This window comes from Takifugu rubripes, chromosome 11, assembly GCF_901000725.2.
Source record: "Takifugu rubripes chromosome 11, fTakRub1.2, whole genome shotgun sequence".
Classification (NCBI taxonomy): Eukaryota; Metazoa; Chordata; class Actinopteri; order Tetraodontiformes; family Tetraodontidae; genus Takifugu; species Takifugu rubripes.
The window spans coordinates 14,564,385-14,585,653 of NC_042295.1; the positions used below are offsets into that span (position 1 = coordinate 14,564,385).

Consider the following 21,269-nt stretch of genomic DNA (forward strand, 5'->3'; position numbering starts at 1 on the left):
ACCAAATATCAAAACCGTTGTTGCGGGTGCGTGAAAATACCAAACATTGTCTCCGCTTTTGCCTCTCACCTCAGACACATTTGCTAGCAAAGTGGCGGCCATGCAGGACCAGCACGCCGACGCCTCTGTCGGCAACGTCACCGGCAGCAACGCTGTCAACGTGTTCCTGGGCATCGGCTTGGCTTGGACGGTGGCGGCGGTCTACTGGAAGTTTGAAGGGAAGGAGTTCAAGGTCGACCCCGGCTCGCTGGCGTTCTCGGTCACGCTGTTCACCATCTTTGCTTTCATCGCCATGGCTGTTCTCCTGTTCAGACGCCGGCCATCCATCGGAGGAGAGCTGGGAGGTCCGAGGATGTCCAGACTGTTGACCACGCTGCTCTTACTCTTCCTGTGGTTCCTCTACATCCTTTTTTCCAGCCTGGAAGCCTACTGCCACATCGAGGGCTTTTAAACAGGAGAGCTGAGGAATAGAACCACACAGAGTAACACGCTAACGAGTACACAATCCACAGTTGAAACAAGTCAAACGGGAAAATCTTTTTTTTTATTTATAGCACTCGCTGCAGCCTAGAGGTGTCTTGGTTTTGGATGCAGGCATGAAAAGAAAAAAAAAAAAGTAAGGTGCAGTCAAAGGCGGCGAGTAAGTGTTTTCCAGAGGTTTGGAATGTGAATGAGGAGGCTGCAGTAAAGATTAGCAGATGGAAGACGGTGAAAGAGTTGAATCGGGAGGTTATCGAGAGGTTAGAGGTCAGCTGAGCTGCCGATTACGTTGTATTGGAGGGTCAAACATGTTAGGAGAGGAGAGGATGGAGGAGAGGCCTGTGCACAGCCGATAACCTTAGACAGAAGCAGCATCTTCCTTTCTCGCCCCTCCTCTGTCGCAACTCTACGGCTTATTTTTTCTTCCCCGAGGAGCTGGAGCACCATGTGAAAAAATGAGTGGAATGTTTACAAAAATCACAACATGTTTGTTTACACCAGGAGGTTCTCATCGAGCGGCGAGGCTGGTCCGAAACACTGTAGCGGGGGGAGGGGGGGGTTCTCCACACGCGCTGTAAATAGCAAGAACGAGTGTACATAGAGTGTAGTGTTCAAGAAAAGATCGTAAACGTGAAGCGATTATTATTCTGTCGGCTTCCTGCTTCCGGTGAAGCTTTACAGTTTTTAAATAGGCGTCATACATCAGCTCATCCGTAGACTGGGATGTCCCCCATCCCAAACATGACAGATTTATTATGGGATGATGGAGTTGGGATTGGGGAGAGCAGATTCTGAGCGTATTGTACAAACCAAGGATGAAACAGCTGCAATAAATGCTGAGAAGAGCTTGACCTTCCGGTACCCTTTATTCCACTTGGATGGTTTGACTGGGACGGTTGTGCATGTGCGGCCTCTCGCGGTGTTGTCAGACTTTTACTGTACATAAGGGGAATTCCCCTGTCAACGGCATCCCTGCATGCCTGTCTGCCCTGAAAACGCCTCTCCGTCTCGCTCCCGCCTCGGCGGACAGGAAGTCTGGGTGGGTGTCATCAAACGAACGAAGGGACAGCTGTTGAGTCCCACCCGCAGTGGACATGTGGACCACAGGGCCCAGCAGTCAGTCAGTCGTCCCCGTGTGAGCGGGGAGACGCGGACAGTCCCGAGGCCTGTGGAATGGTGGCGCGGGCAGACAAACGTGCACAGATTACCAGTCTTTAACCAGTGTTAGCCTCTAAAACCGATACCAGAAGTTAGGACAATGACACCTGTTGGTCCTCAACATCCTGTCTTCTTCTTTCTTTCAATAATTAGGATGCCGCATGCTTGTTTACAGCCATTCAACGTGACAGCACTACAATGCCTTAAGGAAAACTCTCAAATCTAGTATTCACACTTCTAGCTGTACGTACTCTCCAGACGGCACTTTATTTTACGTTTTTTTTGTCTTTAGTCAACATTCTATTGATGTGCAATACGTACCGGTCTGACTACCAGAGTCCAGAGCTGAACGTTCACCCGGATCTTCCCATAAAGGAAGCGAAGGCCATGATCCGCATCTTTTCCTTCAGCTTTGCGTAGAACAGTGCAGTTCACCAAACGTTGTGGGAACGATGTTCCATTGTCCGTGGACGTTCTGTCAAGTGTTTGAATTCTATAGCATCTATAATGATTATGTTGTTTAGCGTCCGTATAGTTGTTGTACCACAGCTGTTTTGGGTGAAAACGCTGTCCCTCATAGCATGTCTGTGTTGCTCAGTATTGCATGGTAGAGGCGAGAAGGGCCAGAGAGTGAAACACCCGTACAAGACAAAATGTCAACCAATGTCGCGAGCAGTGTGCAACAACGCTAAAAATGGCGACCAGCCCACACTTCACGATCGTACTGTCGGATTTACTGCCTAATTCCAGTCACATTAAGTATGTTTCCTGTGTAGCGCTGCTGCATTACGACTAGTTAACCCACAAAGGACGCGTGCTATACAAGAATCAGTTTACCCTTAACTATACTTTGTAAACTTTCTAAGACCAATTTTTTATCTTTTCCATGCAAATAGATCTGAGATACACTTTTGTATTTCGAAAACAGTGTTTAGAATAGGATCCAAATAATTGATAATTAAGTACATTATTGCTGAATTTAGTGAGTGTTGGTATATTTTCCAGTGAGGAAACTCACTCCTGAGTGTCCGGTAGTGCCCACAATCAGAGTTGATTCTAACTTACCCAGGAACACTCTTTCATTAATGCCTCTGCATTCCCCGTGTATATGGGTTCAGTGTGAGATTATTTATTTAGATATTTATTTTACAAGATATTGTCTATGGATAAGCAGTGCTGCGCGCACGTGAGACGAGCAGTTTTAAAAGTTTAGCTCAATGAGTGTGGTTAAAAACAAAAAAAAAAACCATAAAAATACAAAAAGACGTCATATGTCAACCGTAGCTTAAATGTGAGGTCAGTTCATGCCCGGTTCTGCTGTGTCATTGCTGCAGTCCTCTCAACGTTGCATGTTTACATGAGGAAACCATACGGAACATTGGCAGCTTAGACATCAGTCTGGGCTTGTGATGAGTGACATCAGAGGGGGCCACAGATGGTGGGTGGGGTGCTGACAACCCCCCCAGCAGGTGGCAGCTGTGGCTCCCCGCCCCAGAAAACAGAACTGTCTCCAATGTCCGGACAACGTTCTCCGTTTCCATGAACTCCTGTCTGGCTCCGGCCTTTGCTGTTCTGTGATTAGAAGTGTTGCCTCCTCATTCGGCCCCCACCTTTGTGTGTCTGTGCTCCCCCTGTTTCTCTGCTGATGCATGACGAGCCCCCATGTACACGTGATAGCAGCATGGTCTACTGTGATGGATGCCTCTCGGTATATTTTATATAAAACAAGTGACACATCCACAGAGCCACTGACACACGCACACACACGCACGCACGCACGCACACACACACACACACACACACACACACACACACACACACACAGGCAGAGTACATTGATTTAATGTTTCCTTAATGTCTAAAGCTGTGAAAAGACAGTGTGCTCCGGCGACAGCGAGCAGCATTCCAAGTCATTTTTTGTTTGTTGAACGATATTTCTGTGTCTGTGTAAGTGTCTCCTCTCCTGATCTTCTTCCCCTTCTTCATTTCCCATTTGTCCCCCCCCCCCGGTCTTGCTCTTTAATGTGCCCCCCCCCCACCCCCCCCGTAAAGTTCTTCCCTGTGATTAAAAAAAATCTTTCTGCTTGATCCTTTGTAAGGAACTGATTGAGTTACTACAATATATTGTGATAAAAATATACATTTATTCAATGCTGTAAGAAATTATTAAATGAAGATGATATTTAAGTTTTTTTAATTAAATGCATTAAAAATGACTTGATTTTAGAAAACGGCATGAGGTGTAACGTGTTCATGAAGGAATATGAAGGTCTTTATTAGAGTGAAGTTGACCTTATTGGAATATAGTTTATTTTCAAAGTCTATCGTGTCCGAGTCTTCATTTGTTTCCTCTAAATCAGCTTAGATAATAATGCCTTCCTACAGTATATCAGGTATAACTTCACAAGTTTCCATTTCCTTGATCTTTAATCTGACTATTGAGTGCAAAACAGAAAATAATGAGAAAAGCTTTGATTTACAGAAACATACAAAAACACAACTATGTAGCGGTTGTATTACAATGGCCGTCTCCATGTAGCGGTCGACCTCCACCTTGGGCAATGGTGCTGCTCAGGGAGAATTGGAGCGAGCCTCCAGCTAATATGGCCCATTGAGACCCGTCTGGGAGGCCAGGAACCCCCCTGGGTTTTGCCTTTGAGGAGTTTGTGGGTCTCGTGTTTGTGTGGAAACGTCAACAGGTCTCTAGAAAAGGAAGTTTAATCAGAGTGATGATTCTTCATTTGTTTTTTTATTTTATGGGTTTTTTCAAGTATCCTGCATCATAGTTACACGTGAGCAAATTTGCAAACTTGAAGCCAAAACAAGAGTGAAACGTTTCGCTCAGCAGTTTTAACAATATCAAACTAATGATTTGGAGACAAAATATTTCCACAATGGCTCAAACAGTATTAAAAATGGAATATAGCATATATTGTTTAGTAGTAAGTAAACATGTGGTGAATTATTTTTACTTATAGAAGAAGACAGTAAATTTCTTTTTCATTTTCAGGGCCAGATCTCAGTCTCAGTCTCAAGAACGCAGGATTATTTGAGCTTTGATTAATCCAGTAATCATTGTTGTAGTTTGAGTTGTTCATCCAGATCTGTTTTCGACTCTGCAGGTCCCTCTGTTAATTAATGCCTGTTAATGAGCGCGTCAGCTGCTGCAATCATCCCCAGTGTTGCTGTGATTAAACCCCTTGAATTCCCGCATCGTTACTCGTGGCTGCCAGAGATCTGACGGGAGACTCGTTTGTTCCAAATGTGGCTATAAAATCTGGTTTCCTCTCAGCTGAGACACATCTTCAGAACGTCCCATAGCTGTGATCTAATTAGCATCTATCAATGCCTGAATTGATGCCATGCTTTTAATAAACCTTCAAATATTAAATAATACGCAATTGTAAGTTGTTTTAGTCGAGCAGAACTAGGAGAATTGCACCTTGACGTCCATTTAAAAAAGAACACAAGGACACCTCTTTTCTTTTTAGAAGTTCGGCTTTACTAAACATTACATGTTATTGACAAATTTCAGCTTCCCCATAAGAACGAACTGGAAAGATTTCAGCAATTTGTTGTCCATCATCCCAACGTCACACAAATCAGTTTTAAGATCAAAGGACCAAAGAAGCTTTGAAAGTTGATGTTACAATGATTCAAGCAAGAAGTCGACGTCCACGACTGCCCTCTAAATCACTGGTGATCGACTCAGTAACTAAAGAAACAAAATACAAGGTAGGATATTGAGAACACTTGTTTCTCTGGGCCGCTGGTGGAAATGCAAGACACCAGCGGCTAAAATGCTAAAAATGTATTTGAGGGAGGATGTAAGGCACAGGGACTGCTGCCGCTGCACCGTGAGCTGTGGTGGGATGAGAAATGCAGGGAGGCAGTGAGAAATAAATACTAGACATTTACAAGTTTAAGGAGTTGCATTTTCAACACTTGATTCATTTTAAGCAGTGCCAGGCAGTCCCGAGGACAATGAGACAGGCAAAAAGGAGCTACGGCACACAATACTGTGATTCAATAGGATAAGCAGCAAAGATGGCAGAAGTTTGGGAGATGAATAAAAAGAATGGGGGGGGGGGGGGGGGCAATAAAGAGTAGAGTTATCCTTTTCTGTGGGATGATATTCTCACAAAGAAAAGACAGAACTGATGGCAAATTCCTTTGTTCATAGTTCCAATAATTTGTCAGAAGAGAAGAGACACAACCAAAGCAGAATATAGAAAAGTCCTACATAGGAAATTGAGTTTAAGTGGAGCTGAAAATGCTGCCTTTACTTAAAATGGCAGATTAGATAAGATAGACTGCTCCAAAAAAAGATGTAATGGATTAATGAGATGGGTGGTTGAATATTTATTGGGTTGCGGGATTTACTCATGATGGAGCCCTTTGGAAAAGAGATAGAAATTTTAGTACATCACCGAAGGGAATTAAAATAGTTTTAAGATCGGGAATGTCAGTTATCGTTACTGGCCGCTGGGCGGCGTAGTTTTGCTGTCATGTTTGCTACCGCCAGATAGACTCAAAGCAGAAGAAGAACTTGCGGAAGTCACGTGTGTAGGTCGCGCGTTGGGATTTTGTTGCGTCCGGCTAAGCAACCTGTTCGAAGGACGTGGAAGCTCCTTACGTGCATAAATCATCCAAATACTTAATGTATCCGCTATAGTGTTTGCCTGATTTAGTACTGCAACTGGTGTCTGTTTGGGGCGGTTGAATTTCATCCGTGTCTGGAAGTGAATCGGAAATTTGAGTCAACGGAAGGAGGTAACAGTTGCTAGCGCGTGCCGTCGCCATTGTTTATGAGCAGGCTGAAAGCGAGGCCTTCCATTTTGGTCTTGTTCCAACCACAAATTACTAATTATGTAATCTGTGCTTGATGGCTACTCTGGCTGGTTGAATGTGTCCTGTTTTATTACACTGTCTATTAATTATTCCAACGTCCGGTACTTGTTAACCGCTTATACGTTGCATCTACTGCGTAAGTTACATAAGACGAGTCCACGCTTGATTGATTTTGTGTTGTGGGAACAGCGAGAAACGTTGAATAAATTTGTCTTGAGGAGATTCCAGTTAGTATAAAGTACTTGCTTGGTGGTTCGGACAGCTTGCAGTTTAATTATGCTTTAAAATGCACCAGGACGTGGTTGTCTCCAAGGGAGGCGATTTGGCGCGCGCGTCCCTCACGTTCAGTGGTTCGCCACAATCATACCAAGAAATTTAGACATGCATTAGTCAGTCCTCAATTGGCTTGGACTTGGTGGCACAATAGTTTTGTAATAGTTTCTATTTTTTTTTAAAAATCTCATATTAAAGTCAGTTTTCTGCAAATCTAAATAAATGTAGTGTGACATTTTCCCTGAATCCCTCCTCTCCTGACTTGTACTGTCTTTACACTACGCTTTCCTTCCCTTCAAACCAGGAAAGAAGAGATGTCGTACTATTCCCGTAGTTCATCGCGGGCCACTGACTGCAAAGTGTATGTGGGTGACTTGGGCAATGGTGCTGCTAAGGGAGAATTGGAGCGAGCCTTCAGCTATTATGGCCCATTGAGAACCGTCTGGGTGGCCAGGAACCCCCCTGGGTTTGCCTTTGTGGAGTTTGAGGATCCCAGAGATGCAGAAGATGCTGTGAAAGGCATGGACGGAAAGTGAGTTTTCTTGTGTTCCTCGGGGCCGTTGCATTCATTACATGATTTAAATCGAGGAAATTAAGTCTGTTTAATTTGTTGCTTTAACATATTTTGCCTTTTCAGGCTTCTTTGTGGGTCTCGTGTTCGTGTGGAAATGTCAACAGGTCTCTCTAGAAAAGGACGAGGGCGGCCCAGTCGGAGACAGTTTGACCCTAATGATCGCTGCTACCAGTGCGGAGACCGGGGTCACTACGCCTACGACTGCTATCGTTTCAGCAAGAGAGGTCGTCGGAGCAGGTAAATCACTCATGGCTGAATGTTATGTGAATTCTTTATTTGTATGGTAGAATGTAGTAAATATATATATATATATATTCCAATTCCAGGTCCAGATCTCGGTCTCGATCTCGTTCAAGGTCTAGGTCCCGCGGACGCCGCTATCACTCTCGCTCACGCAGCCGCAGCTACAGCCGGTATGTATGTGGGAAATTCTTGCGTCGTCCATAGTACGCAGAGCTCAAAGGATTTCCAGTTTCCAGCATTTGAATATGACGGAAAATGTTGGTGTAGATTTTTGAGAATGTTAGGGAGGGTTTGATGCTTGTAGGCATTATTCGTTTAGATAAACATACCTAGGAACACCAATAGCTATGGCCGACGACCAAGCAACATGTATGCTGCCAACTGTACGAGGTTTGGTATCACTACAACAGAATATATTGCACTCTCCGGCTTTACAGTATAACACTATACTGGTGTTTCCGGTATTAATAGGTTGCTTATTAATTACTTTCACTATATAACTACCTTATTGGAAAAAAATGCTCTATTGAGGTTTTTAATCACTTTGTACAATGTTTTTTTACATTCACGTTTCTGAGGGAAACAGCTGTAATTTTTATAGAAATATAGTTTTGAAAGAAACAATTTTCACTTGTGTGGCATATTTTACCTGTTACTGTTTACTAGGCATAGACTTCTTTAATGCCTATTAAAATTTGATATGTGAGGGATGTATTGATGTAAAAAATAATGGAAATGCTGCTAAATATGAATCTACGTCATGTCAAAATGCAAGAAATGCTCTGGCCAGGCTCATTTGATGGTCGGTCTAAAAGGGTTAAGCCATGGCTGTGGCTGACCAAACCACCAAACTTTAATCAAACCAAGGGCTTCTTGCTTGGCTGCTGCTTTGATCTTCATCTGAAGCTGAATTATAGCCCAGCTAATAAATTTATGTTCTGTTTCAGGAGCCGTCGTCGTTCTCCATCCTATTCCAGACGCAGGAGCAGGTGAGATTTTATTCTTTTGTTCAGAGTTGCGGGGTTAGGTTGAATCCCCAGGTCCGTTTGTTAATGAATGCATCAGCTGTTGCCATCATCAGCGGTGTCGCTGTGATTAAATGCTTTTCATTTTTGTCCCATTAGATCTGGTTCTCAAGCCCGTTCCAAATCAAGGACTCCGGCAAGAAGGTAAGTCTGGAATTGTCATCTCAGAGTGGGGAGGGAACTATGTTGATGATGTTGATGGTTATTGGCCAGCGTTTTATTGTAGGTTCTTGGCAGCAGCAACCAAGATGCCCTTTTATGTAATTTCAACATATAAGTGACCAGAACACCTCCATGTACCCTGTAAAAGGGTCAATCATGGCGTGACATAATTCTGGCTTGTTTGTCTTAAGCCGTTCCAGATCCCGTTCTTGGTCTGGCTCTGCACCTAGGGGACGCTCTGTCTCCCGATCCCGGTCACGATCTCAGTCAGCTAACCACAAGAAGAACAGGTAAATCATAATTCTAAATGTATATTCTAGTAAAGGTTGTAGACTGTGATTTTTCTGATTTTAGGCCATGTATATTATCAATGTTTAAAAATGCATCCTAGATTTACGGCCATGATATGAATAGTACAATAAAATCTAGATCAGCTATCATTGCTTTTTAGATAGCTTAAAATCAAGGCTAGGGTCAGTTAGGGAGGGATTGGCTGTTGGTTAGCTGTTGAGTAGACCCTCCTACCACCGGGGAGCATCGTACCACCATCAAAGGACTGAGAAGGACAAGCGGCCAGACCTCATCACGCCCCCGGCTGATCTGCGATGACTCCGGCCTCCTCCGTTCAGTCGTGGTGTGGGAACAGCAGACGGCAGTGACCTGGGCTGTCTGTTTGAGAATGTAGGGATGTATAAGCAGATGGAAGTTAAGACTTGTGTGCTCTCTTTCCAGGTCGTTAGTTTTGCAGACACATTCAGGTGCGTCATTTTGAGCCTGAAAATCGAGCACACAAGAATCTTCTCAGGTTATTAGCAGCTGAATCAGTGAGAGAACAATTATGGTTTACTAACTTTACATTTAGTCTTATTTTAAAAGAGAGAGAGAGCCTGACAGATCCAGAGAGAATTATATTGGTTAATTTTAAATATAATCAGATATAGCAATGTCAATGTAATTTTTTCCTTTTAAAAGTAATTTCTCTACCTAAATTTGATCAACTAACCAGAGAGCTATTGACAGAAATCAGCCAAACAGCACCATTGGTGTGACTTTCATTAAGCATATTTGCAGCAGTTTTGTTTATTTTTCATATTTTCTTTAAAGCGTGTGGTGGAAGCTGAGCACTGCACTGACACCGCAGCTGATCCCAGGCCCAGGGTCTGCCAGCTGGCGGTGTGTACGTCCTGCGGGAGGGTGACTAAGCGCTGAGCTGAGATCAGCCTTCGCCTGCATCTGCTTAGACAGCGAGAAAGAGGTCGACCTACCGACCGAACCCTCCTCACAGTGAATGAGTGATCGTCAGTCCATCCGACGCACACGCGCACATAAGTTGTTCTTCTAGAGTCACCCAGCCAGCCGTCAGACGTACCAGGGGCCTGATGCGCACAGATCAGAGTTCGACCGCTGCCCTTTTAATTCCAATACCTACCTACCTGATCCCCCAACCTACCAGAGTTCTTCGGCCTCTGACTTAGCTTCTGAAAGTGAGAGAGCTGACGAGAGATCAGTCTTCAAGAGCCTCCCAGCGCAGTGTCTCTCCGAGTTGTAGTCATCCGTCCTACAGTCCTTTCATCCTTCGCTCTGTGTACTTGTTGTTTCTGCCACTGTCTTCAAAGGTAACAAAAAATCACCCCCCCCCTGTCAAGCTCTTGTTCATATATGGTGATAGAAAATGTACAAAGCTGATGTATTGTGGGAAGTTGGTGCTTATATACTGTAGCTAAAGTTGAGTCTTTTTAACAAGCATGCTCAGAGTGCAAATGTGTGGTTGCATGTGTGAGTGAGTGTTAACAAGACAACATGAATTTCCTGGTGTCAGTTTTTCTCATACCAAACATGTCACAGCATCATTATTGCACCGCTTTACTAAAGAACGATTAAAGCAGTGTAATAAAGTTTTCCTCCACTGGTTTTATCCCAGCACTTTGTGTCTCTTTATTCTATATCTGCTTAAAGGCAGATTTCTCCTAAGGAGAGAAATGTCCTAAAATGTTCTCCAAAAATCATTACCTTGGAGGTACAAAAACTCCAATATAAGACAAATATAGCACACCTTCCTCAGCAAATAAGACTGTCTCTAGTTGTTGACTGTTGAATCTTCTCCTCTGTGGCCACCTCACTTATGTCTTTTTCTGTTTCAGTCGTTCCCGTTCCCCAAGCCCAAACCGAAGTGCGACTCCAGCAGCAGATGACTGAGGAAGATAATTATTCTCCCCATAGCATTCTGCTTAACAGTTGAGCAAGTCCTAAACCCCTGCCTGCACCCTGTCTACTTAAACAGCCCTACAACCCCTTTCTTTTCTACTCATCTGAATAGTCCAAGTGTTTAAAGGTTATTTTTCCTCTCTAAGAGTGTCCTTTTTGCATCGCCGCATCAAGGTAGAATAGCAGGCATGAATCGGTTTCCATTTCCAATCGCATCCTTTTAAATGTTGCTGCAAAATCTTCCTTCTCAGTTGTGGCAAAGAATTGACACTTTGTCTGAAGAGCGATTGTCACGTTTGACTTTGTTTTATGTCGGCAGTTAATAGTTAAACTTCCTATAAACTAAATTATAGCAGCAGATTGCAGTGGGGGAAACAGCCTTGTGGCAAAGTTAAAAGCTGAGCAAAACATTGCACTGAAATTGCTTTTATATCTCGCTTTCTGAACCACAATAATTGTCCTCTATCAAATCGACAGATTTTTTTTGTTCCTCCAGAATGTATATTCTAGTTGAAATGCTGGTTAGTTCTGCTCACAGTGGTTTAGGATAGGACAGACCTGCATGCCATTCAGTGTGAGTTACATTCCTACTGTCTCCATGCGGCACCGGCCTTTTTAATAAAAAATTATGATCAGCCTCACTGTGACGAAAAGTTGTAGTTTTTGTTTGTTTTTGAGTTTGCATTTCTGTGAATTCTGGTTTTAAAATGTATACAGTGCTGTTTGATTTCTTTATGGGCTGTTTGAACAACTTTTTTTGTGTTCCTGGCTTGTATGGCGAGACAGTGGCTGTTTTATTTTTGAATAAATCACTTCGAAATAAAATCACAAGTTTCACTTCTGTTTTGTTAAAGTAGTTACCGTTGATAATTCAGTATTTCCAAAGTGGAAAATGGATTGCAAACTACCTCGCATTACTGCGGTCGCACAGGCTGCTTAGCATTGATAAAACACCATATAGAGTATTTTACAGTCTAATTTATACGAAGACTATTGCACAAGATCAAAGTATGGCGGCTTTTAGGCGGACGTGAGGGGGCGGGCCTTGTGTCGTACGCATCCGCTGTCAGAAATCGTATACTGCCCTCCTATTGGCTAATGCTGACGTGTTTAGTTAACTGACAGCGTCCTGGGCCAACCAGAACCGATTATAATCATGCGTTGGGTGTGGCCACAACGAAACGTGATTTTCTTGAAATTTCCGTCCATTTCACTTCGTCGTCACATTACCACCACCATCCTTTTTAACGGGTGCAACATGGCTACTGCTGCAAGCCGTTATTACAGTGAAGACGGTAGGGCATCAAAAAGACAGAAAACCGACGGAATGGACACGGTAAGCGCTTGTTTTAATCGCGCTAGCTTCGGTGCAGTAAATATTTGTTCTAGTAGTCAACAGTTATGGCTGCCGTGTGTGGATTTTTTATCGATTTAATTACGCGATGGCCAACTGTATCACGATGTATGCTGATACGGTAATCGTTAGCTAACCCGTGTAGCCGTATTTTGACGGTGGGTTACAACACCTACGTTTACTGAAATTAAATAACATTGTTTTTTAACGATACGTTCGTGGCTAGCAATGAGTCGTTCCGTCTTTCGAGAACAGAGATGCATCCACAATGGGTACATTGAGGGTGGGTTTCCCCTGCTGGGCCTCTCCCGGGCCCGGCTTTGTTCTAGTGCCGGTACCGGGTGTGAGCTAGCTTTCTGCTAACGTCTCATGTAGCGACGAGGGTTGTTTCACTCGGCCCTCAGACACGATTGCTCCCGTTTCTTCGAGTTATTGTCATTAAAACACGATTATCAGGGGGGAATTAATCACCCCTCCCCCACACCACCAGGCGCGCTCTGCTTGTTTCCGCGTAATGCTAATGTTATATAAATGCTGAGTTAGCATAATGCATATTTACCAGGACAGACATGATAATTGTAGAGGAGGCTCAACTGCCGTAGACACTGAATGTTTGACATTCCAGGGATACGAAGATCCACACAAGACGCTCCCATCGGTGGTGGTCCATGTTCGGGGTCTGGTGGACGGTGTTACCGAGGGTGACCTTTGTGATGCCCTGAAAGAGTTTGGTGAAATCAGGTGAAGCAGTGTTTCTTTCACCCTGGATTCCATTTTCAGGCTTGTTTATTTTTCCACATTTTAATTATGTATTTATATCCTGCTTAAAGCTATGTGGTGTTGATGCCCAAGAAGCGCCAGGCATTGGTGGAGTATGCAGACATGAATGGATCGTTCACAGCCGTAACTTTCGCCGCTGACAACCAAGTGTACATTGCTGGTCACCCAGCGTTTATCAACTACTCCACCAGTCAGAAGATATCCAGGCCAGGAGACTCTGACGACTCCAGAAGTGTTAATAATGTCCTTTTGTTCACCATCATGAACCCCATCTACCCCATCACCACGGTAAATTCACAGATGATGAAGCTCTCTTCCCTGCATGGTTTGGCTTTTAGAGTTTGCTTTGGAATTTTAAATTTGATCATCAGTGTAATTAAACCAGTGTTGAAATATACACTTAGTTTTCCCAGTAAAATGGCAAAGATTAAGCAAAAAAAAATACTCTCTCAACAAGTCTTTTTAGTTTCTTCCATCATTTGAGTAAATGCCTTTATCTGAACACCACAACAAACATGTGCATGTGTGTTTTACATGGATTTTTTTAAATGTATATCTAAATATATAGGATGTCCTTTACACTATCTGCAACAACTGTGGGCCAGTCCAGAGAATCGTCATCTTCAGGAAGAACGGTGTCCAAGCTATGGTTGAATATCCTTTCCTGTGGCTGCTGCCTTGTAAAACATGCTTATAAAATGCCTACTGGTCCATAAATATAGCTGTAGCTGGCTTAAGTTTGGTGTGACTGATTTCATCAGTTAAATAGTGTAAAAAAAAAAATTGCATCCTGTAATGACTTTTTTTTTTTTTTTTTTTTTTTTTTAGAATAGAAAATACCTTTTAATCCCAAATAGTGCCTTTTGTTATGCTGCCTGCCTGTTTTTACCCCTTAACCTTTGCCTTTACGTTTGACTCTGTGCAAAGTGCACAGCGTGCGAAGGCTTCTCTTAATGGCGCAGACATCTACTCCGGCTGCTGCACCCTGAAGATCGAGTATGCCAAGGTAGCGTTCCTCTCCACAGCACGTCAAAGCAAATCAATACAACAGATGATGCAACTTTTAAATTTAGCCATACCGTTGTATTCAAACATTTGTATTACCAGCTTGTCTCTATAACGATGGTCTATTTATTCATGTAAGTTATGTTTTCTCAGCCGACACGTCTGAATGTGTTCAAGAATGACCAGGAGACCTGGGACTATACCAACCCTAATCTAGGAGGTCCAGGTAAAACCTTAATAAAACTGTCACATCTCTCTGACCTTCCCTTTAGTGTATTGTCAGTGTCATGCCTGTTTTTCCACTTCATGACACCTACTGAATTCAGTTGAGAGGTTTTCTACTACATAGTGATAAATTAAATACTTATGTTGGAATTAGTCCTGATAAATATACTGTTTCTGTGTCTAATCTTAAACAACTCAATATACTGGACAACACCAACTTGATTCAGATTTATGCACATTAAAGTACATTTTGTCACCTTATGGTTTAAAAGGTTGTTTTAGTCTTTACAGAAGCTACATGTGGAAAAGTAATTGGTAAACCTTAGTCTTTGGGTAAACACACACTCCAGGAGTGTAATTAGTATTGGAAAAGTACCATGATGTAAAAAATGTTAATACTGATGAGCACCCTTACTGTCACTGTGAGGAGTTTTGCACAGCAGGCTGCTACAGTAATGAAGGCAACTTCCTGCATTGATAATACAATAAATTCAATTTTGCCCTTTTCTCCAAGTCTGTACAAAGATTTCGAGCTTTTCAACACCACTATTTTATACTACGTCCTAATTAGGCTTTTATGTTTTGACTGATGTGTTTACTGCTGCGACTGATCCTGTTTTTTTCCATCATTACCTTTTTATTTAAAAATAAAATAAAAAGAGGCTCATTCTAACTTGGGGTGTCTTCATGACACAAATTAAGCTTAAATCCTTGAACTGAAGCAAACTGACCAATTTTAGAGCACTAGCCCACATTTTATTTGGACACATTGCTGAATAAGATGGATCCCGCCAGTCACGTCTGTGTCAGTATGATGGAGACTGGAACGCGTGCAGTGGTAGAGGAAAGCACCAGGATCAGTAAATGTTTATCCTCAACATTGTGTAACTCGAACCTTCTAATGAACCGATCTCTGCAAGTCCAAAACACCACGTACAGGAACTAATGCTGATTACAACCACCACCTCAAGCATCCACTTCTTCAGAAAGGACACAGCCACGCCATACAGAGGGTCAATTTTCTCAAAGAAACAAGGGGATTAACGACAAGACACCACTCACCATGACGATCTAGGACTGATACACCCTTCATTCCTCGGCCCTGTGTCCCAGCACAGGGACCATGAAGACAGTTCACACTAGAGGATGGTGTTTTGGGCACTGAGCTATACTCGGTCCCACCTTCCACCTTCTGTCATCCAAAACCACCTGACATACTGAAGCAGCTTTCCACTAAAACGAAGACACCAAGAAGACACAGCAGCTACTCACCTAAACAAAGGGTAGTGACAGAAATGCCAGTACAGCAGATGATGCATACCATACTATCCAGTCCTCCAAGATCACATTTTAAAGGCCGTGGCCGTTCCTGCACTCCTGGGCTCCGTTGCTTCATCGTCGCCACGAAAACAACACATTTCAAGCGACACACTCTCCGACACTTGCCGAAGCCGAATCTACTGATCAATAGACGAGTCGCACCCCGACTCGAGCTGTAGCCAGTCACAGGAGTCCACACGAGACAGCTGATGAAGACAAGACACTGCTGACAACACCACGAAGCACATTCAGCCCTGTCAGGCCCATTTTATTTTTATCTTTTTCATATGTTTCCTCCCACATGGATTCAATTTCTCTCTCATCTCATCTTCCACTCCCTCTGCTTCACCTCTCTTTAGCTATCCCCTTTCTGTTTTTTTTTTTTTACTTAAAATCTCTAGAACCTGTGTAACACCTTCCATGTGATGCAGGTTTGGCATTTGGAGCCACCTTCCCAACTGAAATATTCTCTATGGCAACCTCAAGGCCTACCCGTGGAAGCTAAGTGGACTTTTCCCCATTAAGGAACAAAAAGGGATGGAAACGGCAGCCCGCCAGCCCACCTGCCTGTTGAGCATTTCATCTTGATATAACCAGGAATCGATTCTGAAGTGGCCAGTTGTTTCCTCAAAAAGACAAAATGGATAAGAGTATTGGATGAAATGAATAGTGGAGAGTGGTGGAACTGCTGGAGCAAATGTCTTCCTCCTCACTGTTTGTAAGCATGCAGTAAGTAAGATGCCCTCCTCGGGGAACATAACTGCACAGCACCACATGACTCCAACGCCCAGCACCCAGTATCACCACACAAGAACCAACTGACGTTTATGCTTTTACAGTTTATAACAATGTATCCTCATTTATATGTGGGTGAGAGTGATTGTTGTGGAAATCCTTTCCTTTTTTTTTTCTTTACTAAATGACGACAGAACGCGACCGCTGTCACTTCCCCAACAAACGCGCCTTTGATTAACCCGGCTTCAGTCATGTGATCATTTTATACCTTTGAGGCTGCTTATGCCGATGGCAATGGGAGCAGTGTGGGTGTAAAAATGTGGTGTTTCCCCCCTCAAACTTGGCAATCTTCTCTTCCTCGGCCAGCTTATTTTTGCAGTCTTTCGCTGTTACATTTTATTGAGCAGACAGTTTTGTTATTGTGCTACGATTTTTGGTGACGGGGATTGTCTTGAACACAAATATAGTTTTGTTTTTTGTTTTTTTTCTTCATTTTTGCCATCCACCATGTCTAATTTCCCTGGATTAATTTTAGACTTGCTTTAAGAGTGAAATTTTTGGGGGTTGAAGGTTTGTCAGCATTACTTTGACTCAAAGGCAATTTGGTTTGAAAGTGGACACTCCTAACTCCAGACAAACTGATGAACAAATAAAATTAAAGGTGTGCTGGCAGAACCTGACATTGTTGGGACTTATCAGTGACACATTATCCTTTAGTACCTCATGCATTCATTGTCATGTAGATTTTTAAGAAACGTATCCAATCCCGTGTCATTTACCTGTCACTTTTTTGTTTCTTTGCCTTTTTTCTCGCTTTTGTCTTTCACCCCTTGTAGAAGATGTCAATGCCAACCCCAACAAGCGTCAGAGGCAGCCTGCTCTGCTGGGCGACCACCCTCCAGAGTACGGTAAGGCTCTAGCGCTCCCTGAGGATCAAGAGTGTGAACAGAACATTTATACAAGTAATTATTGTTCCTATAATCTAACATTTAATCAGTAGTTGCTCCACACAGTGGCAGTTTGGTGGTGCTGTGTCATACTTTAGGGAGTGACTTATCACTCCTGATCAGATTGAAAATTGAAATATATCGAGTCGATGTCTTGGCTAACGATGGTCGCGCGCACCGTTTGTGTCTTAAGGAGGTGGTTACCATGGATACGATGAGAACTATGGATATGAAGGTCGTCGCATGGGTCCGCCGATGAGAGGACGCGGTGGAAGAAGCTACGGGCCTGGTTATGGGCCCCCGCCCCCTCCTCCTGGAGAGTATGGTAGCCACGCCGAGTCTCCTGTCGTCATGTTGTACGGCCTGGACCCCCAGAAGATGAACGCAGATCGCATCTTTAATATCTTTTGCCTCTATGGCAACGTAGAGAGGGTTAGTGTCCAACAGGACTTTTGCTGGCATTGGAAGCTGATTTGAATATTCCATCTTAAGCCCGTAATATGGTATTCTTTGATTTTTGAACAGTCTTTCTCTTTCCACAGGTTAAATTCATGAAAAGTAAGCCTGGAGCAGCCATGGTAGAAATGGGAGACTGCTATGCGGTGGATCGTGCAATTACTCACCTGAACAACACGTATCTCTTTGGACAAAAAATAAATGTCTGGTAAGGTCTCGTCGGCTTGTTTCCTGCTCTTCCTTTTGGCACCGCACCATTCTAAACATGAAAATGATTCCACCTGCAGCGTGTCCAAGCAGCAAGCCATTGTACCCGGCCAGTGTTATGAGCTAGAAGATGGATCAAGCAGTTTCAAGGACTTCCATGGCTCCAGGAACAACAGATTCGCCTCCCCGGAGCAGGCGGCCAAAAACCGTATTCAGCATCCCAGCAACGTCCTGCACTTCTTCAACGCTCAACCAGACGTCACCCCAGAGCTTTTCTCTCAGGTCTGTATCAGGAAATGAGCGGGTTTGCACCAATATGTGGAGATGGTTTCATGTGCAAAAAGCAAAAGTGTTGACATGGTGTGTGTGCCCCACAGATTTGTGAAGAGATTGGCGTCAAGGCTCCTGTCAACGTTAAAATGTTTACAGGGAAAGGTAAGCTGCTTGACCCTTAAGTCAATTTTGAACCTCTAAACCTGCTATGGTGACAACAGTGATGAGAATCTTTGATGATCCACCAGGTGGCGGAGCTCCCAGTGACCGTAGCGCTTCAGGACTGTTGGAATGGGAATCTGTCAGTGATGCCATGGAGGCCTTGGCCTTGATAAACCACTACCAGATGAAAAACGCAAGTAAGTCGCGGACCCACATCTCCCAACACAGGGGAAAATGCAACTGTCGGACTTAAAGCGGCATTCTGGTAATTGTTTGCATCTCTTTTCAGCTGGTCCGTACCCTTACACACTCAAACTCTGCTTCTCCACCGTTCAACATAACAACAACTGAGCACGGCCTTGTCAAAGAGGATGTCGATTGTTCTGCCATTCCTGCGTTCACGTGTACTCTGACCATGACTCTGCTACATGCCTGGAGAAAATACACTTTTCAGAACAGATGTACTGACTGATAATGCCTTTCACTATGTAATTATCTTCAGTATAATAAGCAAACTTGGCACATGCCAACATATATACAGTATATTTGAATCTCTCGATTATGCTGCCCCGGATGTGATATAGAGTATTAGTACCTGTGTGTCCTCAATATTTAGTTGTACTTTTTACTTTTTGTATCATACTCGCATAGTATCCAGATGTGAGAGAGTATATCTGAAATAATTGATTTTATCCTCAGGTGGTTCTGTGGCAGTGGACAAATTATTTTTTTTTTGGTAATTTGTCATTTTATTGTAGATCACACTTTTGTTATTTTAATTGCAATTTCACTTCTGCATCACCACGTTTCATATGCAGATGGAGTTTTGTTCTAGGAAAATTAAAATACCAGTTTGGAGTTGCTGTTTTTTTTTTTTGTTTTTTTTAATCCGTCAACTGACACATGTGGTTTGAGAGTTTTGAGCACAAATGCTCATGTAGTGACATCTGAATCCATGCCATAAACTAGCTTTGTCCAAGACTATACAGTGGGCGTTTGCTGTATATTTATATATTGTTGTATATACGTTGATGCATCATGGAAATGTGCATCTTTCAAAATACTGTCAATTGACCGTAGCCACGCCCCCAACTGACTTCATTAGAAGAATGGAAGATACTTATTCCAAGGATTAAATCAATATCGTACGTTACTACTTACAAAGCGAGCGGGTGTGGGGTGGTGGGAGCTACTTAAATCAAACACAGCGACTAGAAATGATTAAAATTCAATAATTGAAAACGAAGAATTAAGTTGGCCTCTGGTTTCCGTCCTCGAGACGGCACTTCCGCCTTCTCACTGACAAGCGCAGTAGCGCGAGTCCAGCAGGTCACCTGACTTTAGGTGTAAACTTACACAGGGCGACCGTAAATAATGTTTTATCTTCTGTTTTGTGGAGCCGCGGCGTTTCCAGGCCTTTTCTACGCCTTCTCAAAACTTTTTAAAGTGTCTTTTAAACATTGGAGTGATGCCGACGTGTATTCCATCAGTGAAAGGTTCGACACATCCGAACTCTTGAGAAAATAAGTGACGTATCGCTGTCTCTTTAGCTACAAATGCAATTGTTTGTAGTCGCTCCCAGTTTTGCTTTAGATGACGGTAAAATCGGTTCGCTCTGCGATCACATGGACGGATAATGTTTGTTTCGTTGTAGATTGGTTTCAGCCGTCCACGCTGCACTGGCGACCACCGCAGGCATCATTGTTGTTAGCGCCTGTGACGATACGATGACTGACACGTAAGAGGCATGTTTTATTGCATATCACACACAGTAAAGGTCCTAAGTGTTACTGGCATGATAGCTTTTTCTTTGCACATTAGTAATGTTGGGTTGGTGGGTTTTTTTTGTTGCAGTCACTGGTTGACCAATGGGTTTGTATTGTTTGGAGCTCCATATATGGCCTTTGACATCTTCGCCATGTATGTCAGCCACTACCATATTCACAAGGTCAAAGGTCATCCCAGCACCTATAGAAATCATTCTCTTGATACCCTGAAGGGATTTCTAATGAAGGAGTGGATGCTGGTCGTCCATCATTTGTCGCTGCTAATCGTTTTCCTGCCCATCACTTTGGTAAGCGGGGCCGAAAGTTGTGTGCCCACACGCGGTTGTCGGGTTTGACGTGAGCACTCCTATTAAGCAGCCTGACTCCTCAGTTCTTCAGACGAGGATTGGGCGATTTCTTCATCGGCTGCCTGTTTACAACGGAGTTCAGCACCCCGTTCATTTCCTTAGGAAAGATTCTCATTCAGGTAAAGTCACTTGATCGTCCTGTTGAATCGATGTCATTTCATGAAATTTGAAAAGCATTTTACAAGCACGTTCCTTTAGCTCTCTGCCTGACGCGATCATTAAAAACATTCAGCCTTTAACAGTGGCTGTAACATTGCACTTGCAGCTGGGCCTCGATGACACCAGGCTACACCGGATCAACGGCATTTTGGTCCTCACGAGTTTCTTCACGTGCCGCATCCTGGTCTTCCCCTTCATGTACTGGATGTACGGGCAGCAGTTTGGAATTCCCCTGCACAGGGTGCCCTTCCACCTGCCTCTGCAGTGCAACGTGGGTAATCTGGCGATTCTGGCGCCACAGGTTTACTGGTTTATCCTGCTGGTGAAGAAAGCTAACAGACTGTACCAGAGACAGAAGAAAACAAAGGGAGGCGGATGCATAAGCAACCAAAGGACAGACTGAAAGCTCCTGGGCTCAATAAACCGGAGAACTGATACTCAGGCAATTTTCTCCGACTTAAAATGAAGAGAGTATTTTTTTTTAATGAAATAAACTTAAGACAGTTTGTGTCAAGGCTGTAACGCGTCTTCTGTCAGGTGC

The 21,269-nt window shown here is 43.4% G+C and overlaps 4 protein-coding genes across 6 annotated transcripts in view; all 4 read left to right on the forward strand.

The window, feature by feature from the left end:
- slc8a2b (solute carrier family 8 member 2b) overlaps positions 1-2,872 on the forward strand; it is a 44,279-nt gene extending 41,407 nt beyond the window's left edge. Inside the window, exon 17 of the mRNA XM_003968703.3 lies at positions 75-2,872. Within this exon, the coding sequence (XP_003968752.3) occupies positions 75-451 (377 nt within the window). The 3' untranslated portion in view covers positions 452-2,872. The remainder of the gene's footprint in view (positions 1-74) is intronic.
- Positions 2,873-6,176: 3,304 nt separating this feature from the next.
- Positions 6,177-11,796, forward strand: srsf7a (serine and arginine rich splicing factor 7a). 2 transcript variants are annotated; one of them, XR_964917.2, is made up of 9 exons: positions 6,177-6,411; positions 7,067-7,294; positions 7,400-7,573; positions 7,663-7,749; positions 8,527-8,568; positions 8,704-8,748; positions 8,958-9,056; positions 9,871-10,382; positions 10,908-11,796. XR_964917.2 is itself a non-coding variant. In XM_011608726.2 (8 exons), the coding sequence occupies exons 2-8, from the start codon at positions 7,077-7,079 to the stop codon at positions 10,960-10,962; spliced, it is 720 nt and encodes a 239-aa protein (XP_011607028.1). In that variant the 5' UTR covers positions 6,178-6,411; positions 7,067-7,076; the 3' UTR covers positions 10,963-11,796. The 2 variants fall into 2 exon arrangements, 1 of the variants encoding a protein (XP_011607028.1); XM_011608726.2 differs by lacking the exon at positions 9,871-10,382 and having other exon boundaries at positions 6,178-6,411.
- Positions 11,797-12,156: 360 nt separating this feature from the next.
- Positions 12,157-19,293, forward strand: LOC101063364 (heterogeneous nuclear ribonucleoprotein L). 2 transcript variants are annotated; one of them, XM_029843337.1, is made up of 13 exons: positions 12,157-12,307; positions 12,951-13,066; positions 13,156-13,393; positions 13,674-13,759; positions 14,015-14,111; positions 14,264-14,336; positions 17,227-17,352; positions 17,531-17,769; positions 17,880-18,001; positions 18,081-18,282; positions 18,378-18,435; positions 18,522-18,632; positions 18,725-19,293. In XM_029843337.1, exons 1-13 carry the CDS (start codon positions 12,230-12,232, stop codon positions 18,784-18,786), a joined length of 1,608 nt encoding a protein of 535 aa, XP_029699197.1. In that variant the 5' UTR covers positions 12,157-12,229; the 3' UTR covers positions 18,787-19,293. The 2 variants fall into 2 exon arrangements, with proteins under 2 accessions (XP_029699197.1, XP_011607029.2); XM_011608727.2 differs by having other exon boundaries at positions 17,227-17,298.
- Positions 19,294-19,422: 129 nt separating this feature from the next.
- Positions 19,423-21,238, forward strand: LOC101063587 (protein FAM57A-like). The gene is made up of 5 exons (XM_003968722.3): positions 19,423-19,931; positions 20,090-20,173; positions 20,290-20,509; positions 20,593-20,688; positions 20,835-21,238. The coding sequence occupies exons 1-5, from the start codon at positions 19,810-19,812 to the stop codon at positions 21,129-21,131; spliced, it is 819 nt and encodes a 272-aa protein (XP_003968771.2). The 5' UTR covers positions 19,423-19,809; the 3' UTR covers positions 21,132-21,238.
- The last annotated feature ends 31 nt before the right edge of the window (positions 21,239-21,269 follow it).